The sequence below is a fragment of the Amblyomma maculatum genome, chromosome 2 (assembly GCF_055883805.1).
Source record: "Amblyomma maculatum isolate TAMU_Amacu chromosome 2, ASM5588380v1, whole genome shotgun sequence".
NCBI classification, from domain to species: domain Eukaryota; kingdom Metazoa; phylum Arthropoda; class Arachnida; order Ixodida; family Ixodidae; genus Amblyomma; species Amblyomma maculatum.
This window is the reverse complement of record NC_139345.1, coordinates 225,452,631-225,473,590: the sequence shown is the minus strand read 5'-3', so window position 1 is coordinate 225,473,590 and position 20,960 is coordinate 225,452,631. Positions and strand designations below refer to the sequence as shown.

Sequence of the window (20,960 nt, the reverse complement as noted above, 5' to 3'; positions counted from 1 at the left end):
CCCGGAAGAATACTGGGTGTTGCGATGACAGTGCTGCTGGGAGGCTGCGAGTCGGTTGCTAGCAACAACGCGGGCAGCATCAGCTCGTGCTATGGAGGAGTCGGCTGGCATAGGCGATGACGCGAGAGGAACCGAGCTGATGTGCGAGAACAGCACCAATTCCATGACCACTTGCATCGGTGCATACTTCTGTGGGCGCTGACGGATTGAAGTGAGCCAACACTGGCGGGCCGGTGAGGTGGCCAATAAGAGCGGCGAAGGCGGCCGATTGTTCGTGGCTCCAGGAAAAGGAGACCTCTTTTTTCAGAAGCTGTGTAAGTGGACGGGCGATCTCCGCGAAGTTTGGTACAAATCGCCGGAAATACGAGCAAAGTCCGAGGAAGCTACGCACGTCGCTGCGAGATTTCGGTGTAGAAAAACCACTTACAGCGCGAATTTTGTCGGGGTCCGGCTGGATGCCATGGGTGTTAACCAAATATACTAGGACCTTGAATTCCCGGCCACCAAAGCTACACTTCTTGGAGTTCAACTGAAGGCCAGCTCTTCGGAAGATGCCAAGAATAGCCGAAACATGATGGAGGTGGCCCTCAAGATTGATGAAAATACGATGACGTCATCGAGGTAGCACAGACATGCGGTTCATTTGAACCCGCGTAGTAAGGAGTCCATCATGCGCTCGAAGGTCGCAGAAGCATTACATAAGCCGAAAGGCATCACCTTGAATTGGTAGAGGCCATCTGGGGTGACAAAAGCCGTCTTTTCACGATCTCTTTCGTCATCAGAGATCTGCCAATATCCAGAACGGAGATCGATGGAGGAGAAGTATTTGGCACCATGCAGGCAGTCGAGGGCGTCATCGATCCTTGGAAGAGGGTACACGTCTTTCTTTATCTTGTTTAGGTGTCTATAATCTAGGCAAAACCTCCAGCTGTTGTCTCTCTGACGAGTACCACCGGAGACGCCCAGGGGCTGCTTGACGGCTCAATAATGTTGTTGGCCAACATTTTCTCCACTTCTTCCTGAATGATCCGGCGTTCGGAAAGAGCAACTCTGTAAGGCCGTTGGTGAATAGGGCGGGCATCTCCAGTATCGATGTGATGTGTGACGACGGACGTGTGGCCCAGGGATCCGTGACCGAAATTGAAAATGTCGCTGTATGACCGCAAAAGACCGGCAAGAGCACTGGCATATTCGGGGCGCAGGTCAGAGGCAACCACGGCTGAGATGCGGTCCTCTGGACTATGTGACGGGACAGGTTGGGCAGGTACCTCGGCGTGACGGTTGGACAGCACTTCAGATATAGTAAAGCTTGACAAAGGTGACAGCTCAGCAATGAAAATGCCGTCCGGGAGAACTTGCGAAGACATGCTGAAGTTGAGTACGGGAATGTAGGTGAGGTTATTCGCGATGTGTACAATGTTATGAGGTAGGACGATGTTGCGCTGTAGAATGACGTCGGTGATGGGGTTGACAACGTAGTCGCCGTCAGGCAGGGAAGGAGAGGGTGACATGGGCACGTATACTGCCGCCTCGGGAGATAGGCGAGTAAATGTACTGCAGCGGAGACGAGGCTGCGAATGGTCAGCACTAGGGTCGTGAACACTATGGGGCAGGGCTAGGCGTAGTAGTCCGGAGGAATAGTCAATGAGGGCGGAATGGGCTGTTAAAAAGTCTAGGCCTAAAATGACGTCTTGAGGACAAGTAGTAAAGACGGCAAAGAGCACAGGGACGTGGTGGCCGGCGATGCTAACGCGCGCAGTGCACATTCCGAAGATGGTAGCACTGTTGCCATCAGCAACACGAACTATAGAGGTGTTAGAGGGCGTAAGAACTTTTTTGAGGCGCTGGCGGAACAAAGAACTGAGGACTGAAATATGGGCTCCAGTGTCAATGAGAGCGGGCACAGGGACTATCTACGAGGACATTGATCAGGTTGCGGCGTGGTGCGATGGCCGAAACACACTTGGCTGTCTGGGTCGGTAACGCAGCATCATGTCCGGGCGCTGCGTTGCCTAGTTTCCCGAGTAAGGGCCTCGGTACGTTGGGGACAAGCTGCGGCGAGAAGTAGGTGATCGGGAACGGTGGGCTTGAGGCGATGGCGAACGGCTGGGACGACGGGCTTGCTCAATGTTCTCGGTACGAGGCTGTGCTTGAGTGACAGAAACTCGCCGTGGTGCATAGTAGTCATGGCGAACAGGGCTGTAATAGGGGCAAGAGGGGGGAGCCGGACGGCTGCGGCAATAGCGGGACCTATGGCCAGACGACAGCAGACAAAGCAGATAGGCCTATCGTCAGATGTGCGCCACTCCGCAGGATTGCGGGTAGGGTAGCGCGGTGTGTAGGGCGGTCTTGTGGTAGCAGCATCAACCACTGGTATTGGCTGTGGTGCAGGGGGTGGCGTGGTAGGATTGGAGACAAGGCCCACATTCGCAAATTCTTGGCAGACGACAGCCTGTATCATAGCTATTATTGGCTCTGGAGGAGGTGATGTAAGTGTAACAGGAGTCAAGGCCTCGATTTCCCTGCGGACGATAGTAGTGAGGTTGTTCTGACTTGAAGGCTGCTGCAAAGTAGGCAGATCGTCACATGAGGATGTTGTCGCCGTGTTGGGAAGGCGCTCATATCGATGGACGATGCGGCGCTGCTTCGCCTGTTCGAAATGGCGACAGACTTGTAGGACTGAGTCCACCGTAGAGCAGTCTTTGCAGAGAAGTATGTTGAATGCATCATCAGCAATACCCTTAAGTATATTGCCCACTTTATCATCTTCGGTCATAGAGGTGTTTACCTTTCGACACAGGGCGAGGACGTCTTGTATATAGGCGAGGTATGATTCGGTTGACGATTGAGCACGAGTAGTCAGGTCTTTTTTGGCTGCTAGAGCTCGCCCAATCGGCTTGCCAAGCAAGTCCTAAAGTTTTTGTTTGCAGATGTCGCATGTAGGCATCTCCTGTTCGTGGTTGGTAAACCAGGTCTTCGCCGTTCCCGCTAGGTAGAAGATGATGTTGGCAAGCATTATGCTAGCATCCCACCGGTTGTTCTTGCTGCACCTTTCGTATTCATCGAGCCAATCTTCAACATCCGTCTTGTCTTCGCCGTTAAAAATAGGCGGATGGCGGATTTTTGTTAAGACCATGGGGGCAGGTGGAGTTCGCGTAGCTGGTGATGCGTCCTGGGATGCCATGCTTACTGTGGCAGTCTGTGGGGTGAGCTCGGGGAGATGGCGTCCACTGCGTAAGTCCAAGTTTCTGGCGCGGAAATACGAGCAGCTGCGGCAAGGGGATTGAAAGCATCTCCACCAAAATGTTACGGGGGTAGTTCAGCTTGAGGGTTCAGAGAGCGGAGACGGGAGACAAGGCTTTCACAGAACACGCCTTTCCTGCAGGCACCAGCCGACTCTGCTCGAACGTCGTCGTCTTCGCCCAAAACTACTCAGATTCTTCCTTTTCCTTCTTATGCGCATATCAGCGCATGCATCGCCTAACGTAACAATATGATTAATAAATAGCTTTTTGTTAGAAATTATTCGTCTATGCTCATTATCATCAGCAACTACATTTCTGAGCCTCTTCACTCATTCCGAAGACATAAAACTACGCAGGAGACAGGACACAAAAAAGATGCAGACAGGACGAGCGTAGACTAACAACTGATTTATTGAACGAAACGTCCTTTCTTCAAGACCATAACTCATGCGCAACCAAACTTAATTCCAAAAACAGAAGTACCCTATCTTATCAATCCAAAAAGTCAAGTTCTTTCTGATGTAGGTGAATTGATGCCTCGCTAACACATTTTCCCGCACCGTATCTAGCAATTTGCCAGGCTTCAAAAATCTTGCGTGCCTTCGTGTCCTTCGCGCTGCCTATTATCATCGTTTGCTTGAAAAGCGGCATACAAAGTACTTTTTTCTTTTTGTCATTGATCTTACAAGACTGGCAGTGCCTCGCCCACCGTGTTGGCTAAAGAGTTATTGTGCCCCTGAAGGCGTTTATTAATGTAGCGCCCTGTCTGCCCTACAGATACAGAACCACAGCTGAATGGAATCTCGTAGATAACTCCTTTACAGGTTACAAATTTAGGTCCGTGGTTGACTGCGCACCCTACTTGCTGGTTATTGTTTGTTAGTCGGCATAAACGAGACAGTTTACATGGGGCGGAAAAAAACACGACAAATTTCACTCCCACCTTCTTCAAACCGTGCGAAGTTTTGTGCACATAAGGAAGGACCTCCAACTTCCTCCTCTCGCTTTCAGCGAGTTCTTGTTGGTTTCGTTTCAACCGTAGGGTTTTGAGCAAAGATTCTGCAACAGCTTTCAGAAGAGCAGGAGGAAAACCCGCAGAGTAAAGCCGATCTACTTGACTGGTAAAACTACATTTCACCATGTGTGGACATGACTTGACAAGCGAGGATCTTAAACAGGATGTTGTGATTCCCCTTTTTCACGAACTTTGAGTGGCAAGAATCATAAGGTAAAAGAGCCTTCTTAGATCTTGGTAAATAGGCCCAGCATAGAAGGCCCTCTGTATGAAAAAACAATTTGATGTCTAAAAACTAAACAAGAGCTACTGTATGCACGCTGCTCGTTCGAGATTTGGCACAGTTCCCGCAATTTATACATTTAGACATACTGCAGGCTAGCACTTTGGGCTAAGCAGGAGGAGCATTGCATAAAAATACAGATATAACAAGTGAACACACTAGAACACTGTACAACAGAACAATAAAAACGGGCATCCCATTCACTCTACAATTGTTTAAAATGGCTTCCCAGCATTTTCATAAAAGCATCCGACTCAAATACAGTCGAACTCGGATATATCGAATTTTGGTTATATCGAACTCATGGAATATATGCCCTTGAAAATCCCATGTAAAAGTATAGGAACGCCGCATTATATATCGAACTCAATTTCACTGGTCGTTCGATATATCGAACTCCGCACCACGCACTGGAAAGTGTGCCTTCCCCAAAGACCATCGCATCACCCTCGGCCGTTTGCTGCGTGACGTTTTGAAGTCGCGCGGAAGGAATGAGAGGACTGTTCGGCGACGGCTGGTCTAGGGCAGTACCGCGCCCTTTCCCCAAAGGTGCGCGCATCTGCGGTTATCGTTTCCCGCGCACCAGCACGTGACGTTTGCAAGCCACGTGCATGAATGAACCAGAGAGAACCGGTGGGAATGAAAGGGGAAAAACACGATAGAGCGAAGCGTAAGGGTGTGCCCATTCTTTTGCCGAGCTATCTCTCTCCTTCTTCTTTCCCGGCCTTCGTTCGCAGTAGCATGCGCTACGCATGCGCCAAGCCAGCTCAGCCCGTTTTCAGACAGAACGTCAGACGCTTTCTCCAGCGTGTGCTGCGAACCCTCTACGCGCGGCGGCTGATGTGGCTATGGCGCCTGCAAAGTGGCAGATCTCTCTCTCTCTCTCTTCTTTTTTTTTTTTTTGCGAGAGCCGTTTATTCTTATCGTTGTGCTGTACGCGCTGCGTAGCCTAAGATATGGCGGCTGCGGACATTAAGAAGCGGCAGTTTTTGTTTTGCGGGAGTCGTTTTTCTTTGCATGTATGAATCAACGAAAGGTTGCGGTCAGCTGCGATCATGACACTGGCTTTTAGCATTTTTCGCTTCAAACAGCATTTAGCTATCACGCTTTCCAATGATTTTGTGGCAGTGGACTACGCCCGCCCCAAGCGCGGCGTGATCAATCTAACCAGGCTTGTGCAGTCAAGCCATCACGGGCACTCTGCCAAGTTCGCTCCCCTCCACCGCAGAAGCTATGAAAAGATAAACCCGCCGGGACGTTATCGCTGCATAGCAGCTTGGCACGCTGCCAAGAAATGAGCTGAGGATGAGACGACCGAAACGGAGTGGCGCGCGCCATTGACATGCAAGCAAAAACGCTTGCGATTTCTGCTGCGGTGACACAGAAACTTTGTTTTGAGCTGCCGCGGTGGCTCGAACGGCGAGAGGGACGCAGTTCCAACAAGTTGGAAATTTTCGCTCTGTCGCTGCCGCTCGTCGCTGAGATTGCTCAATCGCTTGCATGTGAGCGAGCTGGCCTTAACGCTTTTTTTTTTTTTTCAAATTTTTGGGTGCAAAATGGAGGGTGGGTTCATTATGGGAGTGGGTTGATTACGCGACAAACACGGTATAGTTTTTTCGCATCGTAAGTGCCATCACTAGCCGATTTCTGTATATCAAATTATCAATATATTGAACTATTTCACGATCTTCTTCGAGTTTGATATATCCGGGTTCGACTGTGTACCAACGGGGTTGGAATTCCAGTCTGCAACCGTTTGTGAGAAAAAACTCATGAGTGTTTGTTTTGGCAAACATTGGGGCTGATGAGTGTGTCTAGTTTTTCTAGTGTTAAGTGCTTTCACACAGTCAGGCAACTGGATATTAATTTTACCTGAGAGGCTTTTGTGAAGCAGCACAAGACTGATTTTCCTTCTTATTTCTAACATTTGCATTAACTGAGTTGGTGAATCATCCCATTTATATACAGAAAAAGTATCTGATCGCCTTTCTTTGTACTTGCTCTAATTGACTGATGTTTATCCAGTCTGGATCTTATCATCCTAGTATTTACTGGAGCGCCTTTAAGCTTTCTTCTAATGTACCACAGCTTCCTGATAGCCATTGAACAGATATCGGAAACGTGCGCTGATCATGTAAGATTGTTATTAAGAGTAACGCCTTGAGATTTGTACTTATCAACCTCTAAAACAGATTTACCACAAAGCATGTAAGGGAATGTACCAGAATATATTTTTCTGGTAATGCGGAGCAGTACAGTTTTTTCACTGTTCAGTTCCATCTCCCATTTAATGCACCGAGTCACTGCTTCGATAGATTTCTGCAACGAATCATGATCTTTTGGAGAAGATATTTCTTGAAAAATCACACAGTCGTCCGCGAGCAGTTTTATGGGCATATCTTCTGGAATAACATCTACTAAATCATTGATATAAATTAAAAATAAAAGTGGCCCTAGCACACTTCCCTGCGGAACACCAGAAGTAACATGGCGAACACTAGAAGAATGATCTCTAACCACAACATATTGTTCTCTGTTTCTAAGCTAATCACATATCCATTGAATAATACCAAAAGGGAGACCTATACTCTCTAATTTATGTACTAACTTCACAGCCTTGCGATAGTCTAAAAACAGAACATCGATTTGTCCGGACTTGTCTAATATCTGCGAAAATTCATGTACTGTAGTCACGAGTTAGTGTTACAGTAGAAAGCCCTCTCCTGAAACCGTGCTGATGCTCAGATAATTCGTTTTGGTCACTGAGGAAGTGATGAATAAATCTTGCAACAACATGCTCGAAAAGTTTTGAACAAGTACTCGTCATTGATACTGGACGATACAGTCGAACCCGGATAATTCCAATTTTGGTTTTATCGAACTCGCGGAATATCCCCTTGAAAATCTCTTAATAGTATTGGAAAGCTGCGCCATATATCGAACTCAATTTCACCGGTCGTTCAATATATCGAACTCCGCACCACGCATTGGACGGTGCGCCTTCCCCAAAAACGATCGCATCACCCTCGGCCGTTTGCCGCGTGACGTTTTCAAGCCACGCGGGGAAAGAATGGGAAGGCACAATTCGGCGACTGCTGGTCTAGGGCAGCGCTGCACCCTTTCCCCAAATTCGCACACATCTGCGGTGATCGCTGCCGCGTGCCAGCACATGACGTTTGCAAGCCACGTGCGTGAAGTGCCGGTGTTGTCTTCTTCCTTGTCCTTCGTCTTTGGCTGTTATTCCTTGAAAGTATGTACCAACTAGCTCAACTTTCCGTGTTATTGAAGGAACGAGAGGAAACCAATGCAGCCATGGTTGGTGTTAGGGAGAGGGGAAAAACATAATAGAGTGAAGCGCAAGGGTGTGGCCATTCTTCTGCCGAGCTTCATCTCCCCTTCCTCTCTCTTTCCCAATCTTTGCTCGCAGCAGCACGCACTACGCATTCCCGGATAAGCCAGCTTAGCTCGTGGCAGACGCTTTTGTGGCTGACGCATAGAGAAAGAATTGTCGTCGTGCTAAACGTGCGTAAGCTACGGCGGCTACGGACGCTAAGAAACACCATTTTTGTATTTTTTTTTTTGCAGGAGTTTCATCCTTGCCGTAGCGTATGCTATGGCGGCTGCGGACGTTAAGAAGCAGCAGGTTCTTTTTTTTTTTTTTCTTTCTTTTTTTTTTTTTTTTTGCTAGAGTCTTACATCTATGAATTAACGAAAGCACGCGGTCAGCTGCGATCATGACACTGACTTTTAGCATTGTTCGCTTCAAATGGCATTGCAGCTATCACGCTTTCCAATGATTTTGTGGCAATGGACTAAGCCGGCCCCAAGGCAGCATGATAAATCGAACCAGGCTTGTGCAATCAAGCCATCACGCTCCCTGCCACCGCATGATCTATCAAAAGTATAGTTAAAAGATAAACATGCCGTGACGTTCCTTCATATCACCTTAGCGCGCTGCCATTAAATGAGCTGCGGATGTGACGGTCAAAACAAAGGGACGCATCACCGAACGTTTTCTTTTTTTTCGAATTCTCGGGGGCAAAAGTGAAAAGTGGATTCATTATGCGAGTGGGTTAATTACGCGACAAATACGGTATCATTTTTCACGATCGCAAGCGGCATCTCTAGGCAATATCTGTATATCATATTACAGATCTATTGAACTATTTCGTGATCCCCTTCGAGTTAGATATATCCGGGTTCGGCTGTAGTTTGATACTAGTAAATGGTCTCCATTTTTCTGAATTGGCACAACTCATGCTTTCCTTCAATCCGTGTGTATTCTTCCGGTTAATAATGATATCGAAAAAAGTTTGTAAGAAATTCAGCTGTGTACTCGGCGTAACGCCTCAAAAATACATTTGGAATACCGTCAGGCCCGGCGGATTTTTTAATGTCAATATTTAAGAGCATTCCTAAAACACCCTCCTGGGTAATTATACGATCGTCGATCGAGGCTCTGTTCCTGCTGCTAGGTTCTAATTCTTCAGGACGTGAAAAAACACTCTGAAAGTAAATGTGGAACTGCTCCGCAATGCTATGAGCATTGGATATAATTACATCATTAACTTTTATCTTTTCTATTTTTTGTTTAGTTTCACTGAATTGCAACCAAAATTTCTGCGGGTCACTTGAAATAAAATCTGCAAGACTGTGATTAAAGTATTCATCTCTAGCAAGTTTCACTTTAGCTAGTAAATCTCTTTTTAGTTCTATGAATTGTGGTGTCATTGTTTTATGCCTTTTCCTAAGTCTCTTGATTTTACTTGTAGCGTAATTAACATCTCTGGTAATCCATGGATTTATTCGCTGCTTTCTGAGCTGCTTTAGAGGGACAAAGGCTTCAGTGCAGAATTTAATGACCTCACAAAATGTCTGCCGACAAAGGTCAACATCATCACTGGTTATACAGAGGTGCATATCAAGGTAACCAATTACTGCAACATTATCTGCTTGGTTGAAGTCTCTAACTCTTTTATTACTAAAAAATTTATCGGCTCCACCGGAAGACGTGTTACAACTGAAGGATATCATTTTTTTGGTCGGAAATATGTGGTTCAACCTGCACCGTTCCCTCTGTAAATATGTCACTAATAAATAAAAGGTCTAGTATGTGATATGGTCCATAGGGTCACGAAGAGTCGGACACGACTGAACTGAACTGAGTATGTTGCCTACTCTGGTACATTCGTTCACAACTTGTTGGAGGCTCATAGTCAGCATCATGTCTAAACCTATGTTACAAGAAGCAGAGTTTCCATAATTAAGTTGATTCTAGTTCATAGTGGGAAGATTAAAGTCGCCTGTAATGATTACATTTTTTTCTCGCAGCTTCAAAAGAAAATCATACAGCTTATACATGTATGAATTATCAGAATCCGGGGTACAATAAACAGAGCACAAAAATAATGAAAATTCCCAAAGAGTCACTTTTAAAAACAAACTTTTATGGTCAATGATTTGATCAGATAAAACAACATCAACACCAGACTTTGTAACTACCGCTGTGCCACCGCTGCGAGAACCCCTATCTCGTCTGAACATATCATAACCAAGAGGTACTATCTCGTCTCGAATCGCGTCATGTAACCATGTTTCTGAGATAACACAAGTGTGCGGGTCACGCAAGAGCAGAATATCTTCCAGTTCCTCAGTATTGCTTACGATGCTTCTTGCATTGAATGAGAGCAAGTTGAGCTGAGGAGATTTTAATGGCTAGCTTAGGTGAGGTGAGCTGTTCATTTCTGCCATTAGCTTATTGGGTATTCAGGTTATCATGCCAAATGTAATACTGGTCGCCAATGCGTAGCTTGCCTAGCTTACCTTGCCTAGCTGCGGAGTGTCATTCGCTATGTGTACTTGCGGAATGCCATGCTGAAGACTTCTTTATTTGCTCAAATATTTCAATCTCTAGCTGGCATGAAGTCTGCACATTCGTGCACGTTTAACAGTGCACGAAGCAGAAAATAGGTTATGATTGTGAGATTTACTGAATGTGCCCCCCCCCCCCCCCCCCCTGCAATTGGAAAGATATGTTCACCTGGATTCATTCCTAACACAGGGTGCGCACAGGTGCTTGAAAACCTTGAATACCATTGAATGAACTGCGGGGAAGGAAACGTATCGATTTTTAGCCTATTTAGCGCATTCTCGTCAGGCGGCTGGCAACACTGCAGTGGGCGCGCGGCTGCGTCGTCCCATCACTATCGCATCGCCATCACTCACCGAGCCCAACGTTTTTAGATAGGTTTACCGAGCCGTCGTGTCTACGCTGGCGTTGCCCTAGTGCTTGCATTTTTGGAATGAGCGTGGCTTCTGCCTGTCAGCGCACGTGATATTTTCATATGTGACACAATGCCCGGAAAGAGCAAGTTTCAGGCTATGTGGCTCCACCATGACGAATACAAGCAGTGGATTGAGCCTGATACGAGTCCGCATCGGGCTAAGTGCAAGCTTTGCGGTAAAACTGTGGATGTGACTGCGATGGGTGAATCCGCTTTAAAAAGTCACATGAAAAGTGGCAAGCATATTGGCGCAATGAAGGTAGCGCAAGGGAGCGCGTTGAAAAGGTACCGGTCGCGGTAGAGCAGTCTACTAGCGCGTGTTCCTCGCAGTCGCCAAGCCTGAACGATGCTTGCAAAGCGCACGAGCTTGTCACTGACACTGAAATTCTTTGGACTCTGAAATTTGTGATATCCCACTTTTCGTACCGGTCGTCATCCCAAGCAGGGGAGCTATTTCAGCGCATGTTTCCGGACAGTGAAGTGGCAAAGGCGTTTTCTTGTGGTGAGAAGAAATGTGCCTATATGACGTGTCATGGTCTCAGGCCTTTCTTTCTTTCAGCATTGCAGCGCGAAATAGAACAGTGTGAATTCTATGTCGTACTGTTTGACGAGTCGACAAATGACTTTCTGCAAAGTAAGCAAATGGATATGCACGTGAGGTGTTGGGACTCTGCTCACCAAGTGACGACCAGATATTACACCTCCGTTTTTATGGGGCATTCCACAGCCGGGAAAAGTTGCTAAGCGCCCTGGAGCCTTTGCCTCTTGCCAAGATTCTTCAGATATTGATGGATGGGCCCAATGTCAATCTGAAGTTCTTCAAAGGTCTTCAAAAGCACTTGCAACAAAACCACCAAGTTCTGTGTGTGGACTTAGGCACTTGTGGGCTACACACAGTGCACAATGCTTATAGGGCTGGAGTTTCAGCGACTAAATGGGGACTTGACTGCTTGTTGTCTAGTCTGAGTGCAATTTTTGAAGGTGCTCCAGCATGGAGACAGGACTTTTCGGCAGTTACAGGCCAAGATACCTTTCCTCTTAAGTTTGTCGCCCACCGGTGGGTGGAGAATGTTCCTGTAATTGAGAGAGCGTTGCTGTTGTGGTGTGACATGAAAAACTACATTGAGGCTGCTAGAAAAAAAGAAGTCAACCTGCCAAAATGTGCATCGTTCAATAATTTGTGGGAGTTCTGCTGTGATGCTTTGCTGCCAGCAAAGTTGAATTTTGCCTTATGTGTGGCGATGGCACTGAACCCTTTTCTGGTAGAGTACCAGACAGACAAACCAGTGGTTTTTTTCCTTGCAAGGGATTTAGAAACTGTTCTCAGAAAGCTGCTGATGAAGTTTTTGAAATGTTTGATCCTGTCTGCCAAAGGGATAGTGGGTCTGCTGAAGATCAACATTGATAATGCCGAGAACCATGTTCCACTCGAAAAGGTGGATATAGGCTACAAAGCAGAGCAAGTTCTCAAGAATTCTAAAGTGAGCTCAAAGAACGTGTTTCAATTCTGGATGGAATGTAAACAGTTTTTGACACAAAGAAAGTTCTAGACAGAAGCCCCTTGAAGTGTTAGGGGCCTTTCTTCACTAGACCCACGACAGATGAAGCCAGAGGAATGCCTTGCAGGTTTCAGAAAAGTGTTGGACACCCTCATCACTGCAGGTAGAATGGCCTTCGAGACACGGTGCTGGCCGAGTACACGGAGCTCCTGCACGAGCAGAAACATCAGCTTAGACAATTTGACAAGTGCGCTGACAGACTGGATGAATTTTACCCTGATCTCTTGAAGTTCAGTTCAACCTACTCGAAGTTGTGGAGCATTGTGAAACTTCTGCTTGTCCTCAGTCATGGCCAGGCAACTGTCGAGCGTGGATTCAGTGTAAACCGACAGGTGTGCGTTGAGAATCTGAAGGACCTTTCATATAAATGAAAGAATAAATCATGTATCATTTGCTGGGAAACCCTGATATGACTACAACCCCCTTTATGTTTGTTTCTATGTTTGTTCTTTTTGTTGTTATGCACGTTCCCATCATCGCCGTTGTAAACCAATAAGCCCCCCCTTATGTAATGCCTTCGGGCCTTTAAGGGATCAATAAATGAAATGAAATGAAATGAAATGTTTCACAACGGATCGTGTGCGATGCGGTTGAGAAAGCAGGTGGTGTTCTAAACATTCCAATCACCAAGGAACTGAGGATCGCTGTGTCAGCTGCAAGGCAAAAGTATGGAGCATACTTGGAAGCCCAGAAAAAGCAGGACCTTGAAGCTTCAAAGCAGAGAAAAAAGCACTGCATTGAGGAAGAGCTTGATGCAATGAAAAGAAAGAAAAAGAAGCTGGAATTGACAATGATGATCTCATGGCATCTGCAAATGCCTATGCTGATAAAGCAGAGGCAGAAAACAATGTGACACACATTGTAAAGTCCAATAGCCTCAGAGAGACGGCCAAAGACAAGAGTGAGGAGCTACACGCCATCAAGCTCCAAATTCAACAAAAGCTGCTGGAGCTCCCCTGAAGTAGCCCTGAGGAGCTGCTTCCTAAGGATTTTTTTGTTTTGTGCAGTTGAAGCAGTGGACAATATTTTGTGAGGGTATAGGAAATAACCAACAATTTTATAAAACTAATTTTTTACTTTTCTGCGGGATATGACCAAACTTTCACTGTAATATTTTATGAAGCTATATTTAATTTTTTTTCTGTGCAATAGAAGCAAATCTGCGTAGTGATGTTTTTTTCTTTGTGGAATAAATATTTCAGACGTTTTAGAGCACTGTTTGAAGATCTTTGACATGGAAAAAAAAAATTAAGCCCTCGAAGGGGGCCTTGAAAATCCTCCTATGGGGGCTTGAAATTCCTTGAATATCCTTGAATTTTTTTCTTTGCCACCTGTACGAACCCTGTAACACATCTCATCGATTTTTGTTGATGCATATTTGCTTTCTTGTGAATTCAGTAAAGATAATAGCCCCTGGGAGCTTACCAAAAACAGCAGAATCTGTAGCCAGTGAAAAATCAAGTGATCAGAAGAGCCTATTGTGCCTGCCTACAGTATTTCCGACTGTTTCAAGGACATCTGAGAGGTATCAAGGGTAATTCTATTAATTTTTAGTGGCAACATGAATCGCAGCGCGGATCGCAACATGGATCACACCACGTTTCACGCATGACATTCTATGGTTTAGGAACTCTGTGTGCATCTGTGTTTACACAGACGACGCATGAGCTGTAAAGCATTTCTAGTGTGTGCATGCCACTCATTCTAGATTTTTAACAGCTGGCTCTTAAGTATAGAATATCTTTCGGTTCATGCACTTTCTCTCTTATTTGTGCTATTAAAGCTGTTTCTAACAGGCATGAAGTTAGAATATTGCCACACCTGTGCAGTGGTGGGGTGCTCTCCCGACTGGGACATTTAACTTCTGTATACAACAGTTGCATCTTGCCTGTACTCACCTATGGGGCTGAAACGTGGAGGCTAACCAAGAGAGTTCTACTTAAGTTGAGGACAACCCAGAGGGCTATAAAATGAAAAATAGTAGGGGTAACATTAAGAAATAGGAAGCGTGCAGAGTGGGTCAGAGAAATAACTCAGGTTACCGACATTCTAGTGGAAATTAAGAAGAAGAAATGGACATGGGCAGGACATGTAGTGCGAAGAGAGGATAACCGATGGTCGCTTAGGGTAACAAACTGGATTCCAAAGGAAGGAAAGCGTAGCAGGGGGCGGCAGAAAGTTAGGTGGGCAGATGAGATTAAGAAGTTCGCAGGGGTCAAGTGGATGCAGCTAGCACAGAACCGGGTTAAGTGGAGAAATATTTGAGAGGCCTTCGCCCTGCAGTGGGTATAATCAGACTGATGATGATGATGATGAATTAAACTTCCCTTTTGTAGGAAGCTTTCGACTGGAAAGTTGTTTGTCACTTGGGATACTTCATTCGCCGGGACTCATTTCAGTAATAACCGTTCCAGAAGCTTGCTGAACGCACATTTCCATTGCTTTCAAACATAGTAAAGATGGGAGCCAACAGACGTCAGTCTGCAGCAAGAATTTCGTTAATGACGACGAGTAAGATGACCCGAAGAACCCAGCATAATAGATGGTCTACGGGAGGAACATCTAAAGGAAGTAACAAGTGTAAATTTATTTTTGGTGGTTTTCCAGCTTTTAATTTACACCTGGGTAATGCAAGTTAGGTAATTGCATGGCACGCTGTCGTCATGGAAATGTAATTGCCATGTATCCAAACAAAGAGCAGATCACATGTGCAAACTTCTGCCACGCTTGCTGCGACAAGGGGCAGCCGGGGGCTGTGCCCTGCTTGTGTTTCCCATTGCCGCCGGTAGGTGGCTCTCAGTGGCACCCCTACAGGCGGTGCACGGTGCGTATAAAGATTTTAGTAACAAAATCAAAGGATGAAAAGAACGAAAATCTTTGGGAGCTATGCACTAATCTTTAGAATGACCTTTTTTTTTTTTTTTTTTTTTTTCAATAAGCTAGAAGATTCTTGCCGCACGTGACATATAAACCCAGGGATGCATGTGCCTACTTAAGACATTTAAAATGCTCAAAGTGACGGTAACTTAATATTTCCCAAGAATTTTTTCTTTTAAATAGCTTTTTTTTTTGCGTGCTCAGGAACCCTGTAATATGCAACTCATTATTTCCTGCCAGAAAATCGCTCTAGTCCTGCATTGGTGCACATACAAAACTGAAAAAAAGAAATGACAAAATTAGGGTGCGCATAGCTTAATTGGCTTCAGCTGGAAAAGATCATTATAATGTCAAAAAAAGGTTAGTTTGCTACATGGCGGGATATGCAGTTCGTAACACAGTGTGAAAATCGGGTCAGGAAGCCTTCAATCGATTTCTCAAGACGAGCAAAGCTAGGTCACAGTTTATTGAAAAATTTGACTCAGGTGGTCTTTTGTACCCACCTGGTCGCCTTTCAAGTGTATTTTTTTTTACTCTAGAGGATTCATTCAAAGTTCCTTTAAGCGCCATAAAATTGAGTTTGTCTTGCACTTCAGATTTCTTGGCAAGTGTGGAGGTTCAAAAATTGGGCTGTGAGAAGCACGAGGAAGAGCTCTCCATGATAGTATTTTACATATATATCAACCTTAAATGTTGCTTTTCCTTGGGGATCAATTACAGCCTGATTAGTTCTGTAAAGACTAAGAGTAGCCCGATTGCCAGCTACAGTTTATAGAAACTGTAGCTGGCAAGTATGTTGAGTCGATTGCTCATATTTCGTTTCACACACACTTGAAGAATGAAACATGGCTTAATAGTGTCTGCTTTTGAGTTGGCCGCTATGTTAAACAGCATGCACATTGCCTTCACATTAGATGCTTGTAATGTGTTCTTTTTTCGCATTTTCTTGTTTTCTCTTGATGCGTACCAAGAACTGCATCATATTTGCTTGGCAAGATAAGGCGCAATTAAGTACTATTTTTCGCTCTGTGTTTCTATAATACAGTAAAACCTCGTTTATCCTCATCTCGTTAACTCGGACTCGCTGCGCGGTCCCGGCAAGACTGTGTATAGTTAAATGGCGGCAAATGCTCATTATCTCGGAGGCATTTACCCTCACATCGGTTAACTCTGAGAACTCCGATAAAGGCTACTGATCTTCTTGCGTTACCATGTGATTCAGCACGGATGTACATCCACAGCAGATAGGCAGTAGCAAACCGAAGTGAGGTGAGTCAGTCTGCGCGCTGCTCGGCAAAAACGAAAAACAGCAACAAAAAAGGCTGAATGGCAAAAAAATGTGATGATGATGATATTGGGTCATGTGAGCAGTGGCTAGGTGGCACCACGCGCTTAAAGGTTAACTCCGGTGGTTTTTCTAACATTTTCTGTTTTTCATTGAATTACATTCCTCGGCACGTCCCGACTCCAACACAAAAAAACGTTTTTCGAAATTCCAATTAGAAGTATTTTTAAAAAAGAAAAACAGCAAATCAAAACCGAAACTGCTTTCACGGCCAGAAACGACGTCCCAGGTGACGCAATGGTGACGTCACACTCAGTATTAGAAAAACACTCGTACGTGCATTGGATGGTGAAAATAATGTATGGAAATCGTGAAGCATTGCATAAAATGTCTGAGGTAGTTCAATATAAGCCTCACAATTTCATAATCATGCGGGAAGTGGACAGTACCGCCGGTATACTGTTTGTGACGTCAGAAACTCAGTGTTGCCGGCAGAAATAGTCTCAACTTAAGCCATGAAAACAGCCTATTTTAAAGTCGTGTTGCGCGCGAGCGGATTATCGTACGGCGCCCAAATTTTGTAGAATGCGTCAGGACGGAGAGGAGAATATACAGCAAAATTTTTATTAGAATATTCGAATGTCAAATAACCTCCGGAGTTGCCCTTTAATGGAGAAGCTACATCATCAGGATGACGAGATTGTTTGTATTGCTGCCACTGCTGTCCCATCTCGCGCTGGCTACATGCCTGATTTCTTTGTCCCGATTGTTTGTGGTGCGGTGGTGACAGCGTGCGAATTGTGCAAATAAGCACCGGTTGCTCTGTTCGACTGTGTTTGTGGCTTGTTGCCGCTGCTGTTACGCTCCACAACGATGGTGACCGCCACTCCAGTGAACTGACGACAATGTTGTTGGCATGTGACCTCTGTTCGCCCAACGTTCCCTGTCCATGTCCATTTCTTTTTTGTTTCCATTAGAATGTCATTAACTCGAGTTATTTCTGCGATCCACTCTGCGCACTTCCTATCTCTTAACGTTACACCTACCATTTTGCGCTCCATAGCCCTCTGCATTGTCCTCAACTTAAGTGGAACCCTTTTCCTTAGCCTCCACGTTTCAGCCTCATAAGTGAGTGCAGGTAAGATTCAACTGTTGTATACGTTCCTCTTAAGTGATACCGGTAAGCTGGTAGTCGTAATCTGCGAGTATTTGCCAAATGCACTCCATCCCGAGCAAATATGGTATGCAAGTAAATATGGTATTAATTTTTTTTTGCCTTGCAGCCATATTTTAAACGTGTCGGTCAAGGCTATATATCACGAGTCCAAGCCAAGTAGCAAAGCTCAGGGGTTATAGTGACCTCTGTGAAAAGTAGGTGTACATTTGCCTGAATGTTAAATGCACACAAGCTGGCCCGCTTAACAACATGCACTTTGCACACTAAAGCATGTTTAAAGATCAGTACATTGTGAAAGTCCGCAATGCTTGCCTGACTGGTTGCTGGGAGTTTAGTGTAACGTTGCAGCGGACAGTGTCACTCTGGCCATGTGCAGAGGTGGGTTCAACATGGTATGTTCAACACAGTACAGAGGTATGATTAATGCTTGTTGCCTCGCCAACAGGGTTGTTGGTTGGAACTAAATTTTGTTTTTTATAGCCAGCAACAGCTTCTTGAGTAAGCTGTTCAGTGTTATAAAAGCTGTTTAGCTTTTTTCAGACAACTCAAAAGCATGGCACGGAAAGCACATTGTAGGCTATGTCATGCTGTGGAGAAAAATGGAAAATGCTAGTTTATAAGGAAGAACCAATTCAGAAAGGTGTTAGAGCATCGGGAAAGGAGGTGGAGGTTGTTCCCTATACTTTTACACTGCCTCACAGTGTAGCCAAAGCCTGGCTTGCATTAACAAATACTGTTCATGATTACCGCTATTGCCTTTATGATCGTTATGTTGGGGTCCAAAGCCATGCTGAGACTGAAGGAGTTAGGGTGGGTTGACCAGGAGTAGCAAACCATCTTTGTCCTTAGTGCAATAAGGACTCTTTTCAAAACTCAGAAATTCACACTGATACAGGCTTACATTTTCTCCTCTTGGATGATAGGGATGCTGTTATCACTATTGGCGCGTGATAATTGCTTGAAAGCACTGCCAATTAACAGCTGAAAGAGGTGTGTGATGAGGTTCCCCCCCCTCTCCCGCGTTTTTTTTTTCTCTAATGAGTAAATATGGATTGTGATGAGTATGAAGTGCCTTTGCTTGCTTACTGCAAGAAACCTGCTTCATCAAAATGTTTGTTTGATTAAAACTGTCCTTTTCAGCCCCTTACCATAAAAGAGATGAGGTGGATGAACCATGAGTGGTATAATTGCTTCAATATGTTTTGGTACCTTGTAATGTGTAAGCAAAAGCACAGGAAGGGTGGTCAAAAATGTTTGCCTAAAGACGTTTTCTCTGGTCTGTACTAACGTGGGCTATTCTGTCAGGTCTACTCGCTCTGTTATGAGCACAAAAGATGATTTTCTAATGGTAGTAATTTATTTACTTGGCATGGTTGTCGAAGTGACTCATGGGCTGTGAGAAATACTGTAATGGAGCTCCTGGGTTCTTTAATGTGTACTGACACTGCACAGCACACAAACACACTACGTTCTGCCTCCATCAAAGCCAAGCTTAGTAGTCAAGTGCCCTAATTGCTGAGGCACTGCATGTTTGTGCTTTGCAAAGTGGATTTGCTCATGCACTTCCCTCTCAGTAGTAGCTCCTCAGTTTGAGTCCTATCTGGCCATTGCATTTTGCACCGCCAATTGGCATCTTAGAGCAGGCCAGGGTGTTTCATTCTCATGTCGTCAATGCAAAGCATGCATGGATCTGAACGCTGCGAATCTGTGCGCAGACAATGACGGACGTGGTGGGTAGCCCTGAAGAGGAGCGCCGTGCAGACTTCTATTACCAGCGCTGGGCCCAGGAGGCTGTGTGTCGCTATTTCTACGGCAAGGTCCAGCAGCGGAGAGCAGAGCTGGAGCAAGCCCTTGGCATCCGCAACGCTTAGCCACCCTTCTTTCTGACCCATCCCTAATAAATTCTGCTCATACAGACCTTTTTGACACTGTTGCTGGTGCCTGGGAAACGTGCTGCCCCCAAAACAACACATTTGCTGGACTTAATCAATTTCACCACTTGGGCTTTATAGGCATTACATAATAACTAGTAAATCATTTTGGAGGTGGTCAGTTAGAAATAATATGGGAAAGATTGCCTTGCACTAGGTTTAGTCGTGGTGATGATGGTGGAAGATTATTAAGAGGAGGGAAGGCCAATATATTAGAAAATCTTCCACACACATTACAGCTCAGTATGCCACTGATGAGGTGCTTGCCCTGCACCTTTTCACGTTTTTGGGGAGTTTTCAGCCAAGCCACAGAACCTGACTTGAGCGGAGCTCTCTTGACAAGCAGTAGGTAGGTGGACGTGTGGACACAGATTGTCCTGCTGGTCCGCGAGGCAGCGAGAGCTAGTGGGGTTCTAGGCTAAGCTTGGGACCAACCAGGCTGCTCTCGCTGTCCCGATCTCTCTTCCTGAGTAAAGTTTTCCCTCCTCCTGCGGAGTTCCGTAATGTCAGCATGCACTGGCGTAGTGTCTCTCATAAATGTGTCATCTCTTAGGTGTGGTCCCTTGATAATTTCAAAGTGCCACCACGCTTTGAATGCCGCCATGTGGCCTCCTCACTTCTGCACAGTTCCGCGCCAGGTTTTCTTTTATGCCAATGGATCTGCTTTCTCCTCTGTACTTCTCGCTATCCTCTCCTCATCCCCATTCTTTCCTCCTGCCACAGCTCAGCTGCGTAAGATATTGTTACGCTCGAAGGCCTTCACGAAAATCGGGCTATCAGAGATTCCTTGCCAGCTACTAGCCTCTCGGGCCCTGCGCGCACCCTACCAAAAAACACTGCTCTCCTCCACAGCACCTAGCGCCTCATCTTCTTGGCGGCCGTTACAATTTCTCCCTGTGCAGCCGAAGCCCACTGGGCGAGTTACGCAGTCTCATGAGAGTTCCAGGGCTTCACGCGCGCAACATGAGAAAGTTCTGTCTTTGACGAACGGCGACCTGTCTCAAACCGGTCGACCTATAAATGATACGTGCAATCTCGTAGGTGACGTCACCAATGGGGGTAATAACGACGTAAGGTCCATCATAGTACGGCAACAGTTTCTGGCGTAGGCCACGCTGGCAAAGCTGTCGCGAAAGCCAGACAACGTCACCTGGAGGAAAGTTGAAAATTATGCGAGTTGAATCTTGTTCATTTTGAAGGTAGTGCAAAAAACGAGGACCAAGGAGTAGAAGGACACAACACGAGCACTTTTTCGCAACTAAACTTAAATACCCATCTCGCGAAACTAAAAGAGAAAACAAACA

General features: G+C 45.6%; 1 protein-coding gene across 2 annotated transcripts in view; it reads left to right on the top strand.

The window, feature by feature from the left end:
- Bap60 (Brahma-associated protein 60) overlaps window positions 1–19,643 on the top strand; it is a 149,910-nt gene extending 130,267 nt beyond the window's left edge. For both annotated transcript variants that reach the window (XM_084595830.1, XM_084595829.1), the window contains one exon: window positions 19,441–19,643. In XM_084595830.1, coding sequence (XP_084451956.1) covers window positions 19,441–19,596 — 156 coding nt within the window. In that variant the 3' untranslated portion in view covers window positions 19,597–19,643. The remainder of the gene's footprint in view (window positions 1–19,440) is intronic.
- The last annotated feature ends 1,317 nt before the right edge of the window (window positions 19,644–20,960 follow it).